Here is a 27,407-nt window from a genome sequence, read left to right as displayed (position 1 = left end):
TATATTGCACAAATCTGGCCTTTATGGAAGAGTGGCAAGAAGAAAGCCATTTCTTAAAGATATCCATAAAAAGTGTCGTTTAAAGTTTGCCACAAGCCACCTGGGAGACACACCAAACATGTGGAAGAAGGTGCTCTGGTCAGATGAAACCAAAATTGAACTTTTTGGCAAAAATACAAAACGTTATGTTTGGCGTAAAAGCAACACAGCTGAACACACCATCCCCACTGTCAAACATGGTGGTGGCAGCATCATGGTTTGGGCCTGCTTTTCTTCAGCAGGGACAGGGAAGATGGTTAAAATTGATGGGAAGATGGATGGAGCCAAATACAGGACCATTCTGGAAGAAAACCTGATGGAGTCTGCAAAAGACCTGAGACTGGGACGGAGATTTGTCTTCCAACAAGACAATGATCCAAAACATAAAGCAAAATCTACAATGGAATGGTTCAAAAATAAACATATCCAGGTGTTAGAATGGCCAAGTCAAAGTCCAGACCTGAATCCAATCGAGAATCTGTGGAAAGAACTGAAAACTGCTGTTCACAAATGCTCTCCATCCAACCTCACTGAGCTCGAGCTGTTTTGCAAGGAGGAATGGGAAAAAATGTCAGTCTCTCGATGTGCAAAACTGATAGAGACATAGCCCAAGCGACTTACAGCTGTAATCGCAGCAAAAGGTGGCGCTACAAAGTATTAACTTAAGGGGGCTGAATAATTTTGCACGCCCAATTTTTCAGTTTTTGATTTGTTAAAAAAGTTTGAAATATCCAATAAATGTCATTCCACTTCATGATTGTGTCCCACTTGTTGTTGATTCTTCACAAAAAAATACAGTTTTATATCTTTATGTTTGAAGCCTGAAATGTGGCAAAAGGTTGCAAAGTTCAAGGGGGCCGAATACTTTCGCAAGGCACTGTACCACATTTGTCAAAAACTTAACATAGGTGCAATGAATTGTGACAATGATATATACATACAGTAAGTTTGGACACCTACTCATTCATGGGTTTTTCATTATTTTCTACATTATAGAATAACAGTGAAGACGTAAAAAAAAACGATGAAATAACACATATGGAATCATGTAGTAACAAAAAAAGTGTTAAACAAATATATTTTATATTTGAGATTCTTCAAAGTAGCCACCCTTTGGCTTGATGACAGCTTTGCACACTCTTGGCATTCTCTCAACCAGCTTCATGAGGTAGTCACCTGAAATGCATTTCAATTAACAGGTGTGCTTTGTTAAAAGATCATTTGTGGAATTTCTTTCCTTCTTAATGCGTTTGAACCAATCAGTTGTGTTGTGACAAGGTAGGGGTGGTATACAGAAGATAGCCCTATTTGGCAAAAGATCAAGTCCATATTATGGCAAGAACAGATCAAATAAGCAAAAGAAACGCGCAATGGACATTAGATCGGTAGATATCTGCCCTTTGGTCTAATGAGTCCAAATTGAAGATTTTTGGTTCCAACCGCCGTGCCTTTGTGAGATGCAGAATAGGTGAACGGATGATCTCTGCATGTGTGGTTCCCACCGTGGAGCATGGAGGACGAGGTCTGATGGTGTGGGGGTGCTTTGCTGGTGACACTGTCTGTGATTTATTTAGAATTCAAGGCACACTTAACCAGCATGGCTGCGTCAGCGTCATCCCATCTGGTTTGCACTTAGTGGGACTATCAGTTGTTTTTCAACAGGACAATGACCCAAAACACATTTCCAGCCTGTGTAAGGGTTATTCTACCAAGAAGGTGTGCTGCATAATGGAGTGCTGCATCAGATGACCTGGCCTACACAATCACCGGACCTCAACCCAATTAAGATGGTTTGGGATGAGTTAGGCCGCAGAGTGAAGGGAAAGCAGCCAACAAGGGCTCAGCATATGTGGGAACTCCTTCAAGAATGTTGGAAAATCAGTCTAGGTGAAGCTGATTGAGAGAATGCCAAGAGTGTGCAAAGCTGTCATCAAGGCAAAGGGTGGCTACTTTGAAGAATCTCAAATATAAAATATATTTGGATTTGTTTAACACTTTTTGCTTACTACATGTGTTATTTCATAGTTTCGATGTCTTCACTATTATTCTATAACGTAGAAAATAGTAAAAATTAAGAAAAACCCTTGAATATCCAAACTTTTGACTGGTACTGGATGTGCAGCTTATTCTCTTTCAGATTCATCATATTATGATCCGTTGTTTTACAATCTCCAAACAGAAATCATTCAATTTTCGGCAGAGGGTAAAGTACTTATTTGTGGAGATTTCAATGTGAGAACAAGTTCTGAGCCTGACTACACTGATGTGGGAGATGACCACCACATATTTGGACACCTCTCCTTGTACAGTAGTTACGTCTCTGTCGTGCCTTAGGCATTTTACATGCTTAATAGTAGAATCAGAGTGGACTCTTTAGGTCAGTTTACTTGCTGGTCAGCCCTTGGTTCAAGTGTAGTCGATTATGTTATCACTGACATGGACCCCTCTTCCATTAGTGCATTCACTTTCAGACCAGAGACACCTTTGTCAGATCATATTCAATCAACATGTTTCTGAAGAAATTAACCAGCAATACTCAATCAAAAAATAAACTGTACAACCTGAACCAATTGTACAGATGGTCTCCAAACAGTGCAGAGAAATGATTTGAAACATTGAAATTAAATGAAATGATGAATACCGATACTTGTTCTAGCTCCCAAGAAACAAAAAGATCTTCTGTTGAATCTGACAATTAATCTTAATGTTGAACAGTCGTCTCAAAGAAACTGTGAAGGACCTCGGCATTACTCTGGACCTTGATCTCTCTTTTGACGAACATATCAAGACTGTTTCAAGGACAGCTTTTTTCCATCTACATAACATTGCAAAAATCAGAAACTTTCTGTCCAAAACTTATGCAGAAAAATGAATCCATCCTTTTGTTACTTCTAGGTTAGACTACTGCAATGCTCTACTGTCACACCCTGACCATAGTTTGCTTTGTATGTTTCTATGTTTTGTTTGGTCAGGGTGTGATCTGAGTGGGCATTCTATGTTGGATGTCTTGTTTGTCTGTTTCTGTGTTTGGACCTGATATGGTTCTCAATCAGAGGCAGGTGTTAGTCATTGTCTCTGATTGGGAAACATATTTAGGTAGCCTGTTTTGTGTTGGGTATTTTAGGTGGTGTCTCCTGTGTCAGTGTTTGTACCACACGGGACTGTTTCGGGTTTTCACGTTTCTTGTTTTGTAGTTTATTCATGTATAGTTTCATTATTAAAGAACCATGAATTATAACCAAGCTGCATTTTGGTCCGCCTCTCCTTCCCAGGAAGAATCCCATTACATCTACTTTCCGGCTACCCGGATAAAGCACTAAATAAACTTCAGTTAGTGCTAAATACGGCTGCTAGAATCCTGACTAGAACCAACAAATTTGATCATATTACTCCAGTGCTAGCCTCCCTACACTGGCTTCCTGTCAAGGCAAGGGCTGATTTCAAGGTTTTACTGCTAACCTACAAAGCATTACATGGGCTTGCTCCTACCATCAAGCTCGAGACTCTGGGTATCGACACTGCCCTGTGCAACTGGGTACTGGACTTCCTGACGGGCCGCCCGCAGGTTGTGAGAGTAGGTAACAACATCTCCATCCCGCTGATCCTCAACACTGGGGCCCCACAAGGGTGCGTTCTGAGCCCTCTCCTGTACTCCCTGTTCACCCACGACTGCGTGGCCACGCACGCCTCCAACTCAATCATCAAGTTTGCGGACGACACAACAGTGGTAGGCTTAATTACCAACAACGACGAGACGGCCTACAGGGAGGAGGTGAGGGCCCTCGGAGTGTGGTGTCAGGAAAATAACCTCACACTCAACGTCAACAAAACTAAGGAGATGATTGTGGACTTCAGGAAACAGCAGAGGGAACACCCCCTATCCACATCGATTGGACAGTAGTGGAGAGGGTAGTATGTTTTAAGTTCCTCGGCGTACACATCACAGACAAACTGAATTGGTCCACCCACACAGACAGCATCGTGAATAAGGCGCAACAGCGCCTCTTCAACCTCAGGAGGCTGAAGAAATTCGGAGGCTGTCGGGCTGTATCACCGCCTGGTACGGCAACTGCTCCGCCCACAACCGTAAGGCTCTCCAGAGGGTAGTGAGGTCTGCACAACCCATCACCGGGGGCAAACTAACTGCCCTCCAGGACACCTACACCACCCGATGCCACAGGAAGGCCATAAAGATCATCAAGGACAACAACCACCCGAGCCACTGCCTGTTCACCCCGCTATCATCCAGAAGGTGAGGTCAGTACAGGTGCATCAAAGCTGGGACCGAGAGACTGAAAAACAGCTTCTATCTCAAGGCCATCAGACTGTTAAACAGCCACCACTAACATTGAGTGGCTGCTGCCAACACACTGACTCAACTCCAGCCACTTTAATAATGGTAATTGATGGGAATTGATGTAAAATATATCACTAGCCACTTTAAACAATGCTACTTAATATAATGTTTACATACCCTACATTATCTCATATGTATACGTATATACTGTACTCTATTTCATCTACTGCATCTTTATGTAATACATGTATCACTAGCCACTTTAAACTATGCCACTTTGTTTACATACCCTACATTACTCATCTCGTATGTATATACTGTACTCGATACCATCCACTGTATCTTGCCTATGCCGCTCTGTACCATCACTCATTCATATATCTTTATGTACATATTCTTTATCCCTTTACACTTGTGTATATGAGGTAATAGTTTTGGAATTATTAGTTAGATTACTCGTTGCTTATTACTGCATTGTCGGAACTAGAAGCACAAGCATTTCGCTACACTCGCATTAACATCTGCTAACCATGTGTATGTGACAAATACATTTGATTTGATTTTGACCTATCTCTCTGATTTGGTCCTGCTGTACATACCTACACGTACGCTACGGTCACAAGACGCAGGCCTCCTAATTGTCCCTAGAATTTCTAAGCAAACAGCTGGAGGCCGGGCTTTCTCCTATAGAGCTCCATTTTTAAGGAATGGTCTGCCTACCCATGTGAGAGACGCAAACTCGGTCTCAACCTTTAAGTCTTTACTGAAGACTCATCCCTTCAGTGAGTCATATGATTGAGTGTAGTCTGGCCCAGGAGTGTGAAGGTGAACAGAAAGGCCCTGGAGCAACGAACCGCCCTTGCTGTCTCTGCCTGGCCGGTTCCCCTCTTTCCACTGGGATTCTCTGCCTCTAATCCAATTACAGGGGCTGAGTCACTGGCTTTACTGGGGCTCTCTCATGCCGTCCCTGGAGGGGGTGCGTCACCTGAGTGGGTTGAGTCACTGATGTGGTCATCCTGTCTGGGTTGGCGCCCCCCCCCCCCCCTTAAGTTGTGCCGTGGCGGAGGTCTTTGTGGGCTATACTCGGCCTTGTCTCAGGATGGTAAGTTGGTGGTTGAAGATATCCCGCTAGTGGTGTGGGGGCTGTGCTTTGGAAAAGTGGGTGGGGTTATATCCTTCCTGCTTGGCCCTGTCTGGGGGTATCATCGGATGGGGCCACAGTGTCTCCTGACCCCTCCTGTCTCAGCCTCCAGTACTTATGCTGGGACTAGGATCAATTTGTTATATCTGGAATACTTCTCCTGACTTATCCGGTGTCCTGTGTGAATTTAAGTATGCTCTCTCTAATTCTCTCTCTCTCTTTCTTTCTCTCTCTCGGAGGACCTGAGCCCTAGGACCATGCCTCAGGACTACCTGGTATGATGTCTCCTTGCTTTCCCCAGTCCACCAGGCCGTGCTGCTGCTCCAGTTTCAACTGTTCTGCCTGCGGCTATGGAATCCTGACCTGTTCACCGGACGTGCTACCTGTCCCAGACCTATTATTTGACCATGCTGGTCATTTATGAACATTTGAACATCTTGGCCATGTTCTGTTATAATCTCCACCCGGCACAGCCAGAAGAGGACTGGTCACCCCTCATAGCCTGGTTCCTCTCTGCGTTTCTTCCTAGGTTTTGGCCTTTCTAGGGAGTTTTTCCTAGCCAACGTGCTTCAACACCTGCATTGCTTGCTGTTTGGGGTTTTAGGCTAGGTTTCTGTACAGCACTTTGAGATATCAGCTGATGTACGAAGGGCTATATAAATAAATTGTATTTGATACAAAGAAATAAAGTGTAAATTCGGCTATTCGAAACATGAATTGCATATTCCAAAAATCAGCATCAAATCTGTGTAAACCAAAGAAAAGACTTAACCAATTAGAAATTCAATAAAAATGTAACATCCTTCAGTCGATAAAAACAACAAAATCCATTGCATTACCCAATAAGCCTGCAAGATGGCGCTGACAGAAATGTTTGCTTTAAGTCCTTAGGGAACCATGCAGTAATTGTTTTTTTTTATGTATTATTTCTTATATTGTTAGCCCTGAAAATCTAAAGTGTAATTATATACAGCCGGGAAAAGCTTTTGGGTATAAGAGCGACGTCAACTTATCAACATTACGACCAGGAATATACGACTTTCCCGAAGTCGATTACTTGTTTGGACCTCCACCCTGGACATTGGATCTAATCCCAAAGGCCGACCCAAAACAATGGTGTAGCCGCAGGAGAGGCAGACAGAGCAGCCTCCTGGTCAGACTTAGAAGGCGAGCACACCACCCACTGCTTACGAGCATATTAGTCACCAATGTCCAGTCTCTAGACAGCAAGGTGGATGAAATTAGGGCACGAGTTGCCGTCCAGAGAGACATCAGAGATTGTAACATTCTCTGTTTCACGGAAACATGGCTCACTCAGGATACGTTTTCAGAGTCAATACAGCCCCCGGGTTTCTTCATGCGTCGTGCCGACAGAAACAAACATCTCTCTGGTAAGAAGAAGGGCGGGGTATATGCCTCATGATTAACGACTCATGGTGTAACAATAAAAACATACAGGAAAGTCCTTTTGTTCACCTGACCTAGAATTCCTTACAATCAAATGTTGACCGCATCATCTCCCAAGAGAATTCTCTTCGATTATAGTCACAGCCGTGTATACACCCCCCCCCCCCCCCCCCCCCCCCCCCCCCGCCCTGAAAGAACTTCACTGGACTCTATGTAAACTGGAAACCATATATCCTGAGGCTGCATTTATTGTAGCTGTGGACTTTAACAAAGCTCATTTGAGAGCAAGGCTACCTAAATTCTACCAGCACGTTGACTATAGTACCTGCTCGAGCAAAACACTGGACCACTGCTACTCTATCTTCTGCGATGCATACAATGCCCTCCCCCACCCTCCACCGTCCCATGGGCAAAAACTCAAACAGGATGTACCCTTGACTAGTACCGTTCAAAGTTGGTCTGACCAATCAGAATCTTCAAGATTGTTTTGGTCACGTGGACTGGAAAATGTTCTGGGAAGCCTCAGTCATTGACATTGATTTATATGCTGACTCGGTTAGTGAGTTTATTAGTAAGGGAATATCCCCCTGAAATGCCCAAAAATGAATGGGAACTTATTGGCACCATACAAAACATATACATGATGTACAATACCATTCAAATGGACGCCATTTAATTCAAAACGCATTGCAAATGTTGTATGACAAATGCCAAGTGTCACACAGCAACAATCCAATAGATGGCGAGCGCGCCCCACAGTAAATTTTCATATTGCAAATGCACATCAAGTCAAGACCGAAGGGTCAAATTTTGAAAATTTGAAATATTTTTCAAAAACTTATCACCCCCTTAAAAAAGTGCTTTCTGGATAGTTTTTCGAAATTCTTTGCGATTTTCTTTGTCAATTATACATGTATTGCAACTGTATGAACATACTTTTGTCATATTTTATTGTCATATTTTTTTTACTTGTCCATAAGGCATATGTTTTGCAATATGATTTCATAGGAAGTCAAAAGTCGAAGTCAAAAGTTGGTGAACCATTGCCAAATGCCATAAGAAATGTGCAAATGCAATATGAAAGTATCGAAAGTGCCAAATCAGGATGTTTTGTCCATTTGCAATATCATATCATAGGAAGTCAAAAGTCGAAGTCAAAAGTCAACCATGTCCAAATGGCATTTATACTGCCCAAATTATATATATCACCATGTTAAGCCAAGAATCAACCTAGATGGTCTATTTGATGAGGGAGAAGTGGGACTTTAAATTATTCTTTGAAAAACGTCCAAAATTACCAGGGGCGCCCCCTATTGGATGGGCACGGGTGGGGGGGTGCTCCCTACCAAACCGTGGACCCCTTGCACCCCCTAAAGGCATTACAAATATATTTTTTTATGTTCTCCTGGTAACCCATTCCAATCACCAGGTGCACGGCTGTCCATTTGTAGGGTTACTGCAGGAATGTGAAATTGACTGGCCCGATGAACTCGGGATGGCCGGGCAGTGATTCTGGTTCCTCTCTATTACTCGTTGGTGTTGATTTCAGAATGTCAATTTGGTTATGGTCTATCACTGTTTAAACATATTGCAAATGGACACAAGTCAGCCAGGAAGTCACTATCCATCAGTCAATTAGATATCATTCTGACACCAAACTGATACAAACTGACACCACACCCACTTTTACCAACTATCACATATTTCAGAGCAAGCCCAGAATTCACAGCGCATTCTGTTTAAACCATAATAAAAACATAAAACACCTAGTTACGTTGTAGCAGCGGGTCCAGGGGCTAGCTGAGGCGATCCCAAATCCCAAGTTTTGGCTCGATAGGTCATTTGGAGTCCGAGCAGCGACCTTAATTGGTGATGAAAATCCAAATTTTCCAGGCGTTGCTAAGGGGTCCTTGAATGAGCTATTGGACAGAAACGTTAGAGTCCGTCTCTATGGGCCGAGGCGGTTTCAATGCACCTAGTCTTGCGACTGTGAAAAAAAGTAGGCACAAAATTAAGCCTGTCCCTAAATGTCAGGTGCTTTTGTGGGGACAGCGGTGGAACCGTTAGGGTTAGAAGGACAATTCAACCACATGGAATTTTCCTAAGGTCGTCCCAATCTGTGCAAGCCTAACCTTGACTGTGTAGCATTAACCTCTCTGGGATATTCAGGACACAAGCGTCCCACCTAAAACCCCAGCCAGTGAAATTGCAGGGCACCAAATTCAAAACAACAGAAATCCCATGATTAAAATTCCTCAAACAAACATGTTTTTTACACCATTTTAAAGATAAAGTTGTTGTAACTCTAGCCACAGTGTCCAATTTCAAAAAGGCTTTATAACGATAGCACACCAAACAAACAACTATGTTAGGTCAGCACCTAGTCACAGAAAAACACAGCCATTTTTTCAGCCAAAGAGAGGAGTCACAAAAAACAGAAATTGAGATAAAATGAATCACTAACCTTTGATGATCTTCATCAGATGACACTCATAAGACTTCATGTTTCACCGTACATGTATGTTGTGTGATAAAGTTCATATTTTTCCAAAACTCTCAGTTTACATTGGCGAGTTATGTTCACTAGTTCCAAAACATCCGGTGATTTTGCAGAGAGCCACATCAATTTACAGAAATACTCATAAAAAACATTGCTAAAAGATACAAGTGTTATGCATGGAATTTTAGATCCACTTCTGCTTAATGCAACCGCTGTGTCAGATTTTTTTGTTAAACTTACGGAAAAAGCATACCATGCAATAATCTGAGTACAGCGTTCAGACAACAAAACTAGCCATACAGATACCCGCCATGTTGTGGAGTCAACAGATGTCAGAAATAGCATTATTAATATTCAGTTACCTTTGATGATCTTCATGAGAATGCACTCCCAGGAATCCCAGTTCCACAAAAAAAATGTTGTTTTGTTCGATAAAGTCCATGATTTATGTCCTTTTTGTTTGCGCGTTTAGTACACAATCCAAACTCACTAGGCGCGGGCAAGTCCAGGCAAAAGTTCAGACAAAAAGTCATATTACAGTTCAAAGAAAAATGTCAAACGAAGTATAGAAACAATCTTTAGAATGTTATTATCATAATTCTTCAATAATGTTCCAACCGGAGAATTCCTATGTCTGTAGATAAGCAATGGAACGAGAGCTACCTCTCTCGTGACCACGCCTCAGAGCCTGTGGCTCTCTGCCAGACACCTGACTCATTCATTCTGTTATACTCACAGACATCATTCAAACAGTTTTAGAAACCTCTGTGTTTTCTATCCAATACTACTAATAATATGCATATATTAACAGGCAGTTTACTCTGGGCAACTTATTCATCCAAGCTACTCAATAGTGCCCCCCTGTCACCAAGAAGTTAACTTAAAAAAGCGTTGAGGCCTCGATGCCATCTTGTTTCTGGACTAACAGCCCATTAGTCCAAACCTATGCTCACCAAGTTTCGTCTTCGAAATCTTTTCCGAAAAATGACCAAAATTAGAAAATTTTATAAAACAGATACCGAATGTCCGAGAGACTTTGTTCGATGACTTCCTGGAAGATCTGGCCCCGGTGCACGGCCTGCCGTCGTCGACGAATTTGACAAACATTCGCGGAAGTCTAGTAAGGGACCGTACATTTGCAATATGGACATTCTCATCGATCGTACAGCAATGCTGAAAAGTGCCCTTCATGTATGGAAGTGCAGTGGAGATATTGTACCCACTGTGGCTATTTACACCTACCCCAACCAGAAACCGGGGATAGATGGCGGTATTCGAACAAAACTGAAAGCGCGAACCACAGTATTCAACCATGGAAAGAGGTTGAGGAATATGGCCGAATATAAACAGTGTAGTTATTCCCTCCGCAAGACAATTCAACAAGCGAAATGTCAGTATAGGGACAAAATGGAGTTGCAATTCAACAGCCCAGACACGAGACGTATGTGGCAGGGTCTGTAGGCAATTACGGACTACAAAAAGAAGACCAGCCACGTCACGGACACCGACGTATTGCTTCCAGACAACCTAAACATCTTCTTTGCCCGCTTTGAGGATAATACAGCACCAGTCGCGGCCTGCTACCAAGGACTGTGGGCCCCCGCTTTTGATTATATTTGACACAAAGGTCTATTCTTCAAAATTATACAAATAGGGCTTGAAAGTAAGCTGTATGACTTAATGAAATCTATGTACACTACACAGTAAACCAGTGTGCAATAAAAATCCAAAACCAAAGAACGTAATTATATTCGCAAAATCAAGATGTGAGACAAGGCTGCTGTTTGAGTCCAACCCTGTTCAACATTTATATCACTGAATTAGCAGACATGTTGGACCACTCACACCATTTGATACAGAGCTACCTGCTATATGCTGATTATTTGGTTATTCTATCATCAACCGAACCTTAAAGTGGAACTGACAGCCTTTTAGCTTAGATATGGTCATTTTCATGAAAGAAAGAGAGACAGAGAGAGAGAGAGAGGCATAGACACAGTGAGACAGATATTCAGACAGAGAGAGACTGAGACTGAGAAAGAGAGAGAGAGACTGAGACAGAGAGAGAGACAGACTGAGAGAGAGACAGACTGAGAGAGAGACAGACTGAGAGAGAGAGAGACTGAGAGACTGAGACAGCGAGAGAGACTGAGATGCAGAGCGAGACACTGAGACACACTGACAGAGAGAGAGACACTGACACAGAGACAGAGACACAAAGAGAGAGACAGAGAGAGAGACAGAAACACACAGAGGGAGAGAGAGACACAGAGAGAGACACAGAGAGAAACTGAGAGAGAGACCGAGACTGACAGAGAGAGAGACCGAGACTGACAGAGAGAGAGAGAGAGAGAGAGAGAGAGAGAGAGAGAGAGAACCTTGAATGAGTTGCAGGACAAAATAAAAACCAGCCAAGGAGGGCCTACAGCAGCACCTAGATCTTCTGCACAGATTCTGTCAGACCTGGGCCCTGACAGTAAATCTCAGTAAGACCAAACTAATGGCGTTCCAAAAACGGTCCAGTTGCCAGGACCACAAATACAAATTCCATCTAGACACTGTTGCCCTAGAGCACACAAAAAACGATACATACCTTGGCCTAAACATCAGCGCCACAGGTAACTTCCACAAAGCTGTGAACGATCTGAGAGACAAGGCAAGAAGGGCATTCTATGCCATCAAAAGCAACATAAATTTCAACATACCAATTAGGATCTGGTTAAAAATACTTGAATCAGTCATAGAGCCCATTGCCCTTTATGGTTGTGAGGTCTGGGGTCCGCTCACCAACCAAGACTTCACAAAATGGGACAAACACCAAATTGAGACTCTGCATGCAGGATTCTGCAAAAATATCCTCTGTGTACAACGTAGAACACCAAATAATGCATACAGAGCAGAATTAGGCCGATACCCACTAATTATCAAAATCCAGAAAATAGCCGTTAAATTCTACAACCACCTAAAAGGAAGCGATTCCCAAACCTTCCATAACAAAGCCATCACCTACAGAGAGATGCACCTGGAGAAGAGTCTCCTAAGCAAGCTGGTCCAGGGGCTCTGTTCACAAACACAAACACACCCCACAGAGCCCCAGGACAGCAGCACAATTAGACACAACCAAATCATGAGAAAACAAAAAGATAATTACTTGACATATTGGAAACTATTAACAAAAAAACAGAGCGAACTAGAATGCTATTTTGGCCCTAAACAGAGAGTACACAGTGGCAGAATACCTGACCACTGTGACTGACCCAAACTTAAGGAAAGCTTTGACTATGTACAGACTCAGTGAGCATAGCCTTGCTATTGAGAAAGGCCGCCGTAGGCAGACATGTCTCTCAAGAGAAGACAGAATATGTGCTCACTGCCCACAAAATGAGGTGGAAACTGAGCTGCACTTCCTAACCTCCTGCCCAATGTATGACCATATTAGAGAAACATATTTCCCTCAGATTACACAGATCCACAAAGAATTCGAAAACAAATCCAATTTTGATAAACTCCCATATCTACTGGGGGAAATTCCACGGTGTGCCATCACAGCAGTAATATTTGTGACCTGTTGCACAAGAAAAGGGCCTTGTGTACTTGTGTACTTTCCCTTGTGTACTTTAACCATTTGTACATTGTTACAACACTATATATATATATATATATAATATGACAATTGTAATGTCTTTATTGTTTTGAAACTTCTGTATGTGTAATGTTTACAGTTTTCATTTTTATTGTTTATTTCATATATATATATATAAATATATATATATTCATATATATTATCTACCTCACTTGCTTTGGCAATGTTAACACGTTTCCCATGCCAATAAAGCCCCTTGAATAGAGAGAGAGAGAGAGAGAGAGAGAGAGAGAGAGAGAGAGAGACTGGAACATAGAGAGAGAGAGATAGAGAGACACAGACAGACAGACAGACAGACAGACAGACAGACAGACAGTTGAAGACAGAGGGAGAGAGAGACAGAGACAGATGAAGAGAGACACAGATAGAGAGAGACAAAGTAAGAGACTGAGTGAGAGACTGACATGGGACCGATATGGTTTATACTGCTCAATGTTCGCCCACCAGGGTCTTGGCTGGTGGTACAGCTGTCATACAAAGGATACCGAAAGGAAATTGTGTGGGATTACTGGGCGTTTGTCAGATGGAGAAGATAGGAGCAGCAAGTGCTGATTCTGGGCACCAAACAGACACACAGTGAAATAATAGCCTCTCAATATGGATACCCAGGGGGAAAAGTATAGATTAGTTGTTGTTCTTTTTTATATTGGGGATGCAGCAAGTCATATTTTGCTCACCTTGTAAAACACGACCGGGCTGTTGTCATATTCAATGCATATTATTTACCTCTGAATTGTTCTGGACATCATCCAAATTCAACAGAGACGGGAAGAGGAGAGACCTGAATGCTTATGCTCTTATTTTGTTTGAATAGTGGGAGAAATGTTGACATAAAAGCGATTTGATTCACTGCAAGACATAAAACAAAAATGTATCTCCTTCACGGAGGTCCCAATGAGATAGTAGAGGAGACGTACAGCAATAAATATATGAATTGAAGGTCACCCTTCAAAAATTCTCATGAAATAAATGCTGCAGGTCAGGAAAAAAGTAGAGTGTGTCAAATGTTTTATACTTCCTAAGGTAAATAAGGAAAAGGGGCTACAATCTTGCACCTGTAGCATGAGAGGTTTGAGGACATTGCCTGTAAAATCCTATGTTGCTTTATACCTATTGTGATTTTACAGACTGTTGCACATAAATCGTAACATCAAGGACTGGGACTAGGGAGCAGTGAATGTACTTCACAAGAAAATAAAGCTGTCATTGTTATGATGTGTGAAAAGAAGGCAGAACATCTATTTTTCAATAGCCCTTCTCCCAGTCTCTGGACATGGAGATATATTGTACAATCGCTGAAGATAAGTAGCACCATGGTGTCAAGCCATGGAGCAGACCGTCTCCTAGGAGACAGGCTGAATAATGTACAGCAATCAACATTTCATAAATCCTCTGCATGATTAAAAGGTGATAAATAAAATATATGGTTGAGTCACTCCATGAGCCTTCACAAAGCCTCCACAAAGGTCTTCCCAGAGCAATGAGATAGTGATGGGCCTGACAATTAGAGCAACATGTTGGGAATTGGTTACCCCTACTGCATGGCAGATCTGTCTGGGAAACTTAACACAATGGCTTCTGGAAACCTCTCAGAATAGGCCTATGATTATTCATATGAGCTTGAAATGGTCAGTATTACCAACATTTGCCATCACATTAACCTGAGCTGTGCCTATTCCAAATACATCTACTAAGAGCATTGGAGGCCCATAATAACACCCAATATGACTGTGTACTGTATGTGGGCCCTATCCTTGTATTCTCTCAATGCAAAACATCAGCTCCAGCTTCCTTTCTCGAGGACGGTTAGTCATTCAAATCAAATCAAATCAATTTTATTCATATAGCCCTTCTTACATCAGCTGATATCTCAACATGCTGTACAGAAACCCAGCCTAAAACCCCAAACATCAAGCAATGCAGGTGTAGAAGCACGGTGGCTAGGAAAAACTCCCTAGAAAGGCCAAAACCTAGGAAGAAACCTAGTTAACCTAGTAAAGTGTTCTTCCTTTATCATGTGTGCTGCCGAGCTAGCGGAAGTTAAAAGCAATGCAAATACGCTCAGCTTTTAGGAGCCAACAGATAAAGCAAGAAGACCTCCAAACTGCATCGCTTCATCAGTTCCAGTTTAGCCTTGCCCGGGCCATGCAAATTATACCTGAGACACAGGGAGAGTGACGCTGCCAGCTGCACAGGCGCAAAGCTGGGGCTCAAGATAGGCAAATCTCCCCTGGGGCAGGGGTTAATTGGCAGAAATATCTTTAGAATACTTTACAAAGGGGAATCTGAAGTTCCCCTGGAAAATAAGGACACACATAAAGCAGTACTGTTTGAGTTCTATTTGACAGCAAAAAGCTTACACAGCATTTTGGGCTTTTTCTCAACGTGTCATTTTGCTTCCAGGGAAGGATGCGTTCTATTGCTGACCCACGTAAAAGGTGCAATTCAGCAGAGCTTTATCAGATCAGCATTCTGTTCCCAGCATTATGTTCCTATTTTAGGATACATTCTCTTCTGCCTAGGTTTGTGTTTGTAGAATTCTAACTCAATGCATTGTGTTGCAGAGAGTAGGCTGCAATGAGGGAAACATTTGATCAGCTGATAGTTGATCAACATCTACTGCAAGATCCCTAGTGCCTTGCCGTAAGGCTGTGTTGTGTATGGCTGTTCTGAATGAGAAGTGTATGTTCCCTTGAAAAGAATAACACTCAAAGGGCAGATGTGGGGATCACTAATTCATTGATTCGTTAGCCGAGATACCTTTTGTGCATCTATCTGCTTTATTGAAACAAGGCCAGTGTACTCTAGTCAGAAAACGTTTTTTTATGTTGGCAGTTTGGCATAATGGCCCATATCAGTTGAAGGTTTCATGATAATCCATTCACCAAAGATGGTGATGCTAAAACTGGTGGCATTCACACAGTGAAAACAAGTGGCACTCATATTAAACACTATTGCATGTATATCAGGAGACTTTAACAGAGCATATATAATTGATGTGTCCTTTCATTACTGTCAGTCACAGTGGCTTGATGGGAGTGTTAAAAACCAGAGAGCGTTCTGGAAGAGAATACATATTAGACAGTAAGTACATTGATGTCTTATGCCAATGTGGATAATGGACACAATAATTAAACCACAAGTGCTTTTGAGTGCAGGACACTAGTATTTGAAAGGATATTCTACCCATGATCCAGTGTAAGTATTTAAAAATGTTTAGTAACACCTGTAGTGATCATATTCCCCCATCCTGGACTGACATGAAAACCATATGAGAGGCGACATTGTGAAACATTCCTGGGGCCTCATTAATCAATCATGTGTAGGTACAAATCTGTGAGTAAACTAATGCGTGGGATCATATCCACGCAAAGTGTGAGATTTATCAATATGAATGTTTGCTTGAGTGTGTGTACATTTACCCACAGACATGACCATGCGTACACACAGTGCCAAGTGGTGGAATAAGAGAACTGCTTGTCAAGCAAGAAATTGGGGAAATATATTTGCATAATCGTGAGAGTAATAGTTAAATAATTTTTCCATTGAATTGTATTTCCATTGTGAATTCATGCAACAATTATTGACAGGCTATATACATAAAGTATAAATTCACCACATCAGTGCATTTGTTAGGATAATTATCTATGTAAAGTACAGTAATTTGTTAAATTAGAGGCACGTGTGAAAATGAAACCATTGTTGAAATACTGTACTTTATATAGATTATTATCGTAACAAATTTACTGATATAATGGGAAATGGAATGAGAGATGAATAATCTGTTGGAAGATTTGGAACACTTTATTCACAGAGAGCGCATTTTTAGAGACAGGTGGTAGTTTTTTGCAGAAAATATAAATTGGCTCATCAGATATCGTTTCCCATAACCAATCGTATAGGATCTTTGCGAAAATTTAAGGCCTACACTATACAGTGCATTCGGTAAGTATTCAGACCACTTGACTTTTTCCACATTTTGTTAAGTTACAGTCTTATTCTATAATACCCCTTATTCACACAATACCCCATAACGACAAAGGGAAATCAGGTTTCTAGAAATGTTTGCACATGTATTAAAATGTAAAAACAGAAATACCGTATTTAAAAAAGTATTCAGACCCTTTGCTATGAGACTTGAAATTGAGCTCAGGTGCATCCTGTTTCCATTGATCATCATTGAGATGTTTCTACAACTTGATTGGAGTCCACCTGTGGTAAATTCAATTGATTGGACATCATTTGGAAATGCACACATCTGAAAAATTAGCGAGAAGCACTTCAGTGGATGGCTGGGTGCCAGCAGAGTTTTGCATGAGCAACAGCTTGGAGCAGACATTTTCTCTCTCTCTCCTATTGAAAAAGCTACGGGGAAATATTATTGATTATTTATTGTAAAAACAACCTGAGGATTGATTATAAAAAAACCTTTGACATGTTTCTACAAACTTTACGGATACTATTTGGAATTTCACTGTCGTGGCAGCTCGAGCCTGTGGATTTCTGAACAAAACGCGCCAACCAAATGGAGGTATTTTGGATATCAAAATAATCTTTATGGAACAAAATAAACATTTATTGTGTAACTGGGAGTCTTGTGACAAACATCCGAAGATCATCAAAGGTAAGCGATTCATTTTATTGCTTTTCTGACTTTTGTGACCTATCTACTTTGCTGCTGGCTGTTTGTAATGTTTTGTCTGCTGAAAGAGATGTCCTAACATAAACGCTTGGATAGCTTTTGCTGTAAAGTTTTTTTTATATATCTGACATGCCAGGTGGATTAAATAACAAGCTAAGCTGTGTTTTGCTATATTGCACTTGTGATTTCATGAAAATGTAATATTTTTAGTAATTTAATTTGAATTTGGCGCTCTGCAATTCAGTGGATGTTGACGAAAATGATCCCGCTAACGGGATGGGTGCGCCAAGAAGTAAAGAAAGAAATTACACATGTTAACTTTTAAGAAAGCACACCTGTTAATTGAAAAGCATTCCAGGTGACTACCTCATGAAGCGGGTTGAGAGAATGCCAAGAGTGTGCAAAGCTGACATCAAGGCAAAGGGTGGCTGTTTGAAAAATCTCAAAAATAGATTTTGATTTGTTTAACACTTTTTTGGTTACTACATGATTCCATATGTGTTATTTCATAGTTTTGATGTCTTCTTCACTATTATTCTACTACGTAGAAAATAGTCAAAATAAAGAAAAACCCATGAATGAGTAGGTGTTCTAAAACTTCGGACCGGTAGTGTATATTCAGAAATTGTGACGTTTGTTTTACTGCTAATATGATGTTTTGAAATGTATATCAAATTTGAGTCTTGTAAGCCCCACAGATGTGTATGTGTGCATATGCATATGGCAGGTGTTTTGATGTCTACAAATATTTCTGTATATTGATGTCTTGAAAATAAGGCTATATGAAATTCAGACTTGTGGAAGCCCCACAGCAATACTCAGGTATGTGGGTATACTATAGGCTATGCATCTGGCAGGTTACATGGCTGTTTACTCCGTCTTCTGCACTGCTAAGTTGTGTTTGTCACTCTTTTTCTCATGCCTTCAGGTACCTCAGAGCCTCCTAGATCACTCTCCGCTCTCGAGCTCACAATTTGTTCCGGGACCTCCCGATTTTACAAATTAAGTACTGATAGATAGAGTCCACTTTCTGCGCTGGTGTCAAATGTCACTATTGCATATTATTTGTATATTAACATATTTTGGAGAATCCTTATAGATATGTTTGACACACAGTACATACTATGTATTTTCTCTTTAAATTAATTTGACAACTGATTTGTATTTCTAGGGTGAGGTTGGGCTAACTAAATGACAAATGGCAATCCAGGAGAAATGGAAATACAGCATACTTTGTGATATCAAATGCCTTTCATGAACACAAATGTTCGGAAGTACGTAGGCCCCCTTCCTGCTGAGTATAAAAAATACATATGATTATAGATACCCAAAATAGATTGAATGGGCTTGTCATTCAAACAGTACTGATGAAAAATCAAGTCCATTTGATCTACAGTAAATATGGGTATACGAGGACATCTAGTGGTCACTGGGTTTTTCATTCTCGGCCAATTCCATCATAAACGTGTATCCCCCTTCACAACCTCAAGCAGGTTGGGTGAGTCCCCTTTCCTATAAAACAAAAAAAACACAACTAGATATTTTATGGACTAGCATGCAGTGCAATGAGATATATTTGATGCAGATATTTACTTTGCAACATGTTTTGTCATTGACTTGAACAAAATATAATTGTATGAGCTATGCATCTGTGTACCGGTGTTTTTGTACCTCTCTACTAGCTAGCTAGCTAGATGGGGAAGTCCAGTCCCAGAGGCAGTCCGTTCTGCATGACTTCTTGACTTCGATACAATGTGTCATCATGCATTTCTGCATGCCCACTGGTAACTGTCATAGCTGTCTTGCTAGCTAACTTAGCTCATCAACCAGTATTTTATTTTGCAATTTCTGCATGATGACACTTATTAAAGCATTGAATCTCATAAGGACCTCACTGTGCTAAATACGGCTGCTAGAATCCTGACTAGAACCCAAAAATGTGATCATATTACTCCAGTGCTAGACTCCCTACACTGGCTTCCTGTCAAGGCAAAGGCTGATTTCAAGGTTTTACTGCTAACCTACAAAGCATTACATGGGCTTGCTCCTACCTATCTCTCTGATTTGGTCCTGCCGTACATACCTACACGTACGCTACGGTCACAAGACGCAGGCCTCCTAATTGTCCCTAGAATTTCTAAGCAAACAGCTGGAGGCAGGGCTTTCTCCTAAAGAGCTCAATTTTTGTGGAATGGTCTGCCTACCCATGTGAGAGACGCAAACTCGGTCTCAACCTTTAAGTCTTTACTGAAGACTCATCTCTTCAGAGGGTCATATGATTGAGTGTAGTCTGGCCCAGGAGTGTGAAGGTTAATGGAAAGGCTCTGGAGCAACGAACCGCCCTTGCTGTCTCTGCCTGGCCGGTTCCCCTCTTTCCACTGGGAGTCTCTGCCTCTAACCCTATTACAGGGGCTGAGTTACTGGCTTACTGGTGCTCTTTCATGCAACTCCCTAGGAAGGGTGCGTCACTTGAGTGGGTTGAGTCACTGATGTGATCTTCCTGTCTGGGTTGGCATCCCCCCTTGGGTTGTGCCGTGGCGGAGATCTTTGTGGGCTATACTCGGCCTTGTCTCAGGATGGTAAGTTGGTGGTTGAAGATATCCCTCTAGTGGTGTGGGGGCTGTGCTTTGGCAAAGTGGGTGGGGTTATATCCTACCTGTTTGGCCTTGTCCGGGGGTATCATCGGATGGGGCCACAGCGTCTCCTGACCCCTCCTGTCTCAGCCTCCAGTATTTATGCTGCAGTAGTTTATGTGTCGGGGGGCTAGGGTCAGTTTGTTATATCTGGAGTACTTCTCCTGTCTTATCCGGTGTCCTGTGTGAATTTAAGTATGCTCTCTCTAATTCTCTCTCTCTTTCTTTCTCTCTTTCTTCCTCTCTCTCGGAGGACCTGAGCCCTAGGACCATGCCTCAGGACTACCTGGCATGATGACTCCTTGCTGTCCCCAGTCCTCCTGGCCGTGCTGCTGCTCCAGTTTCAACTGTTCTGCCTGCGGCTATGGAATCCTGACCTGTTCACCGGACGTGCTACCTGTCCCAGACCTATTATTTGACCATGCTGGTCATTTATGAACATTTGAACATCTTGGCCATGTTCTGTTATAATCTCCACCCGGCACAGCCAGAAGAGAACTGGCCACCCCTCATAGCCTGGTTCCTCTCTAGGTTTCTTCCTAGGTTTTGGCCTTTCTAGGGAGTTTTTCCTAGCCAACGTGCTTCAACACCTGCATTGCTTGCTGTTTGGGGTTTTAGGCTGGGTTTCTGTACAGCACTTTGAGATATCAGCTGATGTACGAAGGGCTATATACATACATTTGATTTGATTTGACTGTCACCACTGGTCATCAGGCTAGCCACTTACCCAGCAGGGTTGCATCAATTTCCATTGGGCTAGTGCTAGCTAGGCTGATCTAGGCAGATAATGCTAGCTAGTTAATGTGAGCTAATTATCATGTAGCAGATGCTATGCTAACATTAGCTAATGAATTTTTGTCATTCAACTTGGATTTAACTACCGGTATGTATCTAAACCAGTTTCAGCATGAGAAAATGAGTGAAGTCCCAAATTCCTGTGAGATACTGGGATAATTTTCGCACTGGATATCGGGCCTCAGAAATGAAAGATCCTGTCACAGATTAGGAGCCACTCCCCTTTTTTAATGATGTAATATATTTTATGTGATAAGAGGGCCAGAGGTAATTACAGATGCCTGTGATTATCTGAAGTACCCAAAACGGGCCACTAGATGTCTTGTGATTACATACAATTCTGGTAGTTTACTGGTCAATTTAGAAGGTTTCCAGTAATATACACTCCCTTTGCAACCCTAGGTGTGGAGACATATGGGCAGACTGAGCACAGAGGGCCACACCAGGTCCAGTTATCCAACATACTGGGCTGGACCATACTGCAATGGGCTGTACGAACAGAGAAATGTGAAGTCTGGTTCCAGAGAAATGTGAAGTCTGGGGATGAGCCAAGGGATTGGTTACAGTGGCCTCTAACAGACAGACTCTTATTAGGCTTCACAAATGGGTCAAAATGTAGACCTATTTTATGGTTTGTGGGTCATTGAACTGGTTCAGACTTGTAAATCTTCAAATCAACACACCAACCTTAATTTGAGTCCCACAAAAGATGATTAGAATCATGTTATCACTATGAAGTATTTATTTAACATTGACATATTACACATGAATGATGAAACACTTTTACAGTACAGTATGTAAGCATGTATTTATTAACGTACCAATAGGACATTGGAATTGACATGTAATGGAGAAAAGCAATGTTTTATATGTGCAATGTAACTTAACATTATTAATCTAATGTTAAAGACTTCTCACTCTATCAACGTACACAACTGAGTCACATAATTATTTCATCATAATCAAAAGTTAACCCAGCCGACTCAACACAAGCCTCTTCCTCTACCACAGGGGTGTCGAAGTCTTTAGTATTATAAGTGCGCATTCTTTTCAGTTATGTGAATGAAGCTGCACAAATCGGTTTTATAAGAACAGTATGGTCGGTATGAGTGTGAAGTTATAATGGACAATCTCCATTTAGGAGTTTGAATAGATCAAATAATAATGAGTGTGAAAGGATGAGAGAGTGGAAACACACTAAGATATAGGGTGCAATAACGTCTGAGCAAACACCCCAGCAGTGGGAAAGGCAAACCACTGAAACAATTGTTGTACATACAGGTAGTGTTTGTGGATGAATAATCTATACCACATAAAGGTTACTCAATCATACCCTCATGTACACTCTGGCTAAATCCAAATAACCTTGACTTGTTGGTGACCTCCAGAAAAGTGTTGTGGAATAGTATTATCATAGAAACACTAAATAGGTCCTGTGGTTTTTGACAGTATGCTTTAAACAGCTTTTCTCATGTGTACGTTTGGATGGAAAAACCTCAACGCTCTGTATTGAGTTGTGTTTTCTATTGAAAAGCTGCTGTCTGTCAATGCCGGGGAGATTAAGTAACATGACAAAGAATGTTTCAAAACCTTAGAAAGCATGGCCTTCAACTGGGATGAAATAGAGTACTCAGATGTGGAGATGTAACTGGAATTATTAACAGATTCTACAGAAGTCGTGACAAAATATGTAATCAACCATCACTTCCATCCAGCAGCAGAGGCAATTTAAAAGAACACTTCAATGCCATGCATTCATAGCCAAACATCTCAATTAATTTGTAAATGAACACTTTTCAAAGATGTTGTCAAAGGTCTTTTCCATTGTGGAAGAATAGAAACAGGAACAGGGCAGGATAATACCATGTCTCTGTTAGCACACCAGACCACCGATGGCAATGGCTTCACAAAGTAAGTGAAGGAAAGGAGACAGAAATGCTACTAGGGGATAGATTTATCAAAGGTTTGCGTGTGTTAAATTGCCACAGAACCCCATATGAAGCATTCTCCCCTCCGATTGCCTATACACAGCACCTAATGATGTCTTGGTGGCTGCAGTTGTTGTTGCATTTTGTAGTTAATTCAGCAGGCTTTTTGATGTGTAACAAAGGTTAAATAATTGTGAGCCTATGTGTTTGCTTAACTAACTTAAAATTAACAATGTACAATGTCTTCGTCATCGACAATAAAGATCTACAGTATGGTATCTGTTTTGCATTTTGCAGTAATTCGAGTAGGAACATTTAAAGTTAAAACCTCTAAACTGCGATAGACCATTACACATCTGCCTTCTATTCCCTCTCAGGAATCCTCCTTGTCAATGATACCTCAGCTAACCCGCCTATTTATGCAGTATACTGTAAAACATCAGACGATTAAGGACTCACAGTCAGTGTCTAACACACTTTAATTTCCTAGAGGCACAGATTCAATTGTGACACACTATGACAGACGTTTCACATATTTCACATTGCCAGGGAGTGAGAACGAGGCTTACTGAACTAACAGAACTAAATAAGTCCTTCGTAAACCAACAGTAGTTTCTCAGCTCTAAACTGATGGGTTCTCTCCCAAAGGATCAGATAAAAGATGTCCATCTCCAGCACTGCAGCATGGTAAATTCAACAAACGGTCGCTCTCAAAGGAATGTGGTCCATTGTTACAGGGGAATGCTGTCAACTGTGAGAGATAAATGTGTGTGAGGTGAGCACAGTCAGTCTAATGACGCTAGATTTCGGGATATCCATTTTGGCAAGGTGGGGAGAGTACTAGTTTAAGCTGTCACAAGAAATGCCCTGGGCCTGTGGCTGAGGAATAGGATACACACAGAGCCACCAATGGGATGTCAGTGCCCCATGCCTCACAGGCCACCAGCAGGTCTCCTCAGATGGAGCATGCAGGAGTTCCTGAACCTACACAAGGAGCCATCTGCCTGGCCTTGTGCTCTGTGCCAGCACTAATACACTTCTCTCACATGGTTCAAGTTCCTGTCATTATTGAATGGAGAGGATTCGGGGCTGGGATAAAGAGCTGTTTCTCCACTCTACACTGCCTGAATGTTGATGTCCAGGTCACACAGTTAGTGGCAGTTGCCATACCATCAGGGTTGTTTCTGAAGACTCCACACCTGTGCGCTCTGCTGTCCCTTCCCTCAGTCTTTGGAAGCCCCTGCCCCCGGATATGACCGCGGCCGAGGTCACCCTGTCCCTACGCCCCCTATCTCGCTCACAGGGGCGCCCCCGCACCCACATCTCAGGGTCGTCACTGAGCTCATAGATGGAGCCGTCCTCCAGTCTTTGTTCCAGAGATTCCAGAGAGGAGTCAGACGCCTCGTCGCCCCGTGCCGTCAGTGCTGGCCCCGGCAACCCCGACGTGGAGCGTAGCCTGTACTGTAGCAGCACACCCCGCCCCTTGCCCCGCCCCTCCCCCTGGGAGCAGCCTGACTGCTGAAGAGACTCCTGGGAGGAGGAGTCACTGCGGTCCTCCCCTCCGCAGGCAGAGTCGGGTCCATCCCCCACAGAGTCCCTCTTCAGCAGCTCTGCGGACAGGGTGCTGGAGGTGGCCACCAGGAAGTCCACCGGACCACAGTGGGCATTCAGAGAGGTCATCCCTTTTCCTGCAGGACAGAGACACAACCAGAAAAGCACAATGTTGACATACATATCCCCAGAAGCAATTAGTATTCCCATTTTGATAATGGATAATTTGTCATAGTGAAAACCTTAATATCCTCCTCCCCTCATCTGTACCTGTTATTTTGGGAATGCCCTCCAGTTTGGGCACGGGCAGGGTGATGATGACTCCCTGGGCAGTCCCCACCCACAGAAGCCCCTGGCAGAGGAGCAGGCTGGTGACACGCATGCTCTTCTGGCCTACAACATAGGAAAAGGGAAACATGAGAGTTTTGTTAAAACCTCTTGGGGCTAGGGGGCAGAATTTTCACTTTTGGATAAATAGCGTGCCCAATTTCAACTTCCTGCTACTCATGCTAAGAATATAAAATATGCATATTATTCATAGATTTGGATAGAAAACACTCTGAAGTTTCTAAAACTGTTTGAATGATGTCTGTGAGTATAACAGAACTAGCAGGCAAAACCCTGAGGACTAACCGTTCAGATTTAGTTTTTTTTTAGGTCTATGTCTGTTCAGTGTGTTCTTGTTGGAAAACGATATTTCTTAGGAACTGGTTTTCAGTTCCTACCGCTTCCACTGGATTTCACTAGTCTTTGGAATTTGGTTGAGGTTATTCCTTTGTGTAATGAAGAAGTAGGCCAACTAGGAACTGGGTACACTGTTGAGAGTCGCGCAAGACGTGAAAATTTTCACTGGTTTGTTTTCATTCCTGTATTGAACACAGAAAGACCCGTCTACAATTTGATCGATTATTAACGTTTAAAAATACCTAAAGTTGTATTACAAAAGTAGTTTGAAATATTTTGGCAAAGTTTATAGGCAACTTTTGAAATAATTTGTAGGGACGTTGCGTTTTTTGCAAGCTGTTTTTTTCTGGATCAAACGCAATTTATAAATTGACATTTAGATATAGATGGACAGAATTAATCGAACAAAAGGACCAATTGTGATGTTTATGGGACATATTGGAGTGCCAACAAAAGAAGTTCGTCAAAGGTAATACATGTTTTATATTTTATTTCTACGTTTTGTGTAGCGCCTGCAGGGTTGAAATATGCTATCCTCTTTGTTTACTGCTGGTTGGCTATCATCAGATAATAGCTTCTTATGCTTTTGCCGAAAAGCCTTTTTAAAATCTGACATGTTGGCTGGATTCACAACAAGTGTAGCTTTAACTGAGTATCTTACATGTGTGATTTAATGAAAGTTTGATTTTATATATTTTTTTTGAATTTGCCGCGCTGCATTTTCCCTGTTTTTTGCCCAAGTGAGACGCAACTGTCCTGCCTATCCATAAGAAGTACTGTATTCATAGCATTATAGAAATGAAACAATAACTCATGTTACGGTTATTGTTGTTAAAACCGCATTATTATTTCTGGCACCACATACAGTATGTTTACATCACGTCAGTTATTAGTATCATTCAACAGTACACAGTTATGCATGTTGTGTTGTGCTGTTGTGTTTCCATGCACTTTCTTTGTTTCAGTACAATAGGCATTAGTTATCACTATACAGTTGAAGTCGGAAGTTTACATACACTTAGGTCATTAAAACTCGTTTTTCAACCACTCCAAAAATGTCTTGTTAACAAACTATAGTTCTGGCAAGTCGGTTAGGACATCTACTTTGTGCATGACACAAGTCATTTTTCCAACAATTGATTACAGATTATTACACTTATAATTAACTGTATCACAATTCCAGTGGGTCAGAAGTTTATATATACTAAGTTGACTGTGCCTTTAAACAACTTGGAAAATTCCCGAAAATGATGTCATACCTTTAGAAGCTTCTGCTAGGCTAATTTACATCATTTGGGTCAATTGTGCCTGTAGATGTATTTCAAGGCCTACCTTCAAACTCAGTGCATCTTTGCTTGACATCATGGGAAAATCAAAAGAAATCAGCAGAGGCCTCAGAAAAAGAATTGTAGACCTCCACAAGTCTGGTTCATCCTTGGGAGCAATTTCAAAATGCCTGAAGGTACCACGTTCATCTGTACAAACAATAGTAAGCAAGTATAAACACCATGGGACCACGCAGCCGTCATACCACTCAGGAAAGAGACGCGTTCTGTCTCCTAGAGATGAACATACTTTGGTGCGAAAAGTGCAAATCAATCCCAGAGCAACAGCAAAGGACTTTGTGAAGATGCTGGAGGAAACAGGTACTAAAGCATCCTTATGCACAGTCAAACGAGTCCCATATCAACATAACCTGAAAGGCCGTTCAGCAAGGAAGAAGCCACTGCTCCAAAACCACCATAAAAAAGCCAGACCACGGTTTGCAACTGCACATGGGGACAAAGATCGTACTTTTTGGAGAAATGTCCTCTGGTCTGATGAAACAAAAATAGAACTGTTTGACCATAATGACCATCGTTATGTTTGGAGGAAAAAGGGGGAGGCTTGCAAGCAGAAGAACACCATCCCAAGGGGGTTGCAGCATCATGTTGTGGGGGTGATTTGCTGCAGGAGGGACTGGTGCACTTCACAAAATAGATGATAGGAAAATTGTGGATATATTGAAGCAACATCTCAAGACATCAGTTAAAGCTTAGTCGCAAATGGGTCTTCCAAATGGACAATGACCCCAAGCATACTTCCAAAGATGTAGCAAAATGGCTTAAGGACAACAGAGTAAAGGTATTGGAGTGGCCATCACAAAG

The 27,407-nt window shown here is 41.9% G+C and overlaps 1 protein-coding gene across 5 annotated transcripts in view; it reads right to left on the bottom strand.

Moving 5' to 3' along the window:
* Positions 1 to 21,821: 21,821 nt before the first annotated feature.
* arhgef10la (Rho guanine nucleotide exchange factor (GEF) 10-like a) overlaps positions 21,822 to 27,407 on the bottom strand; it is a 108,109-nt gene continuing 102,523 nt past the window's right edge. For all 5 annotated transcript variants that reach the window (XM_036950490.1, XM_036950492.1, XM_021569476.2 and 2 more), the window contains 2 exons: positions 24,847 to 24,969; positions 21,822 to 24,713 (listed from right to left, as the gene is read on the bottom strand). In XM_036950490.1, coding sequence (XP_036806385.1) covers positions 24,169 to 24,713; positions 24,847 to 24,969 — 668 coding nt within the window. In that variant the 3' untranslated portion in view covers positions 21,822 to 24,168. The remainder of the gene's footprint in view (positions 24,714 to 24,846; positions 24,970 to 27,407) is intronic.

Source organism: Oncorhynchus mykiss, chromosome 17 (assembly GCF_013265735.2).
Source record: "Oncorhynchus mykiss isolate Arlee chromosome 17, USDA_OmykA_1.1, whole genome shotgun sequence".
In the NCBI taxonomy this organism is placed as follows: Eukaryota; Metazoa; Chordata; class Actinopteri; order Salmoniformes; family Salmonidae; genus Oncorhynchus; species Oncorhynchus mykiss.
The sequence above is the reverse complement of the archived record's forward strand: the minus strand, read 5'-3'. Positions and strand labels throughout refer to the sequence as shown.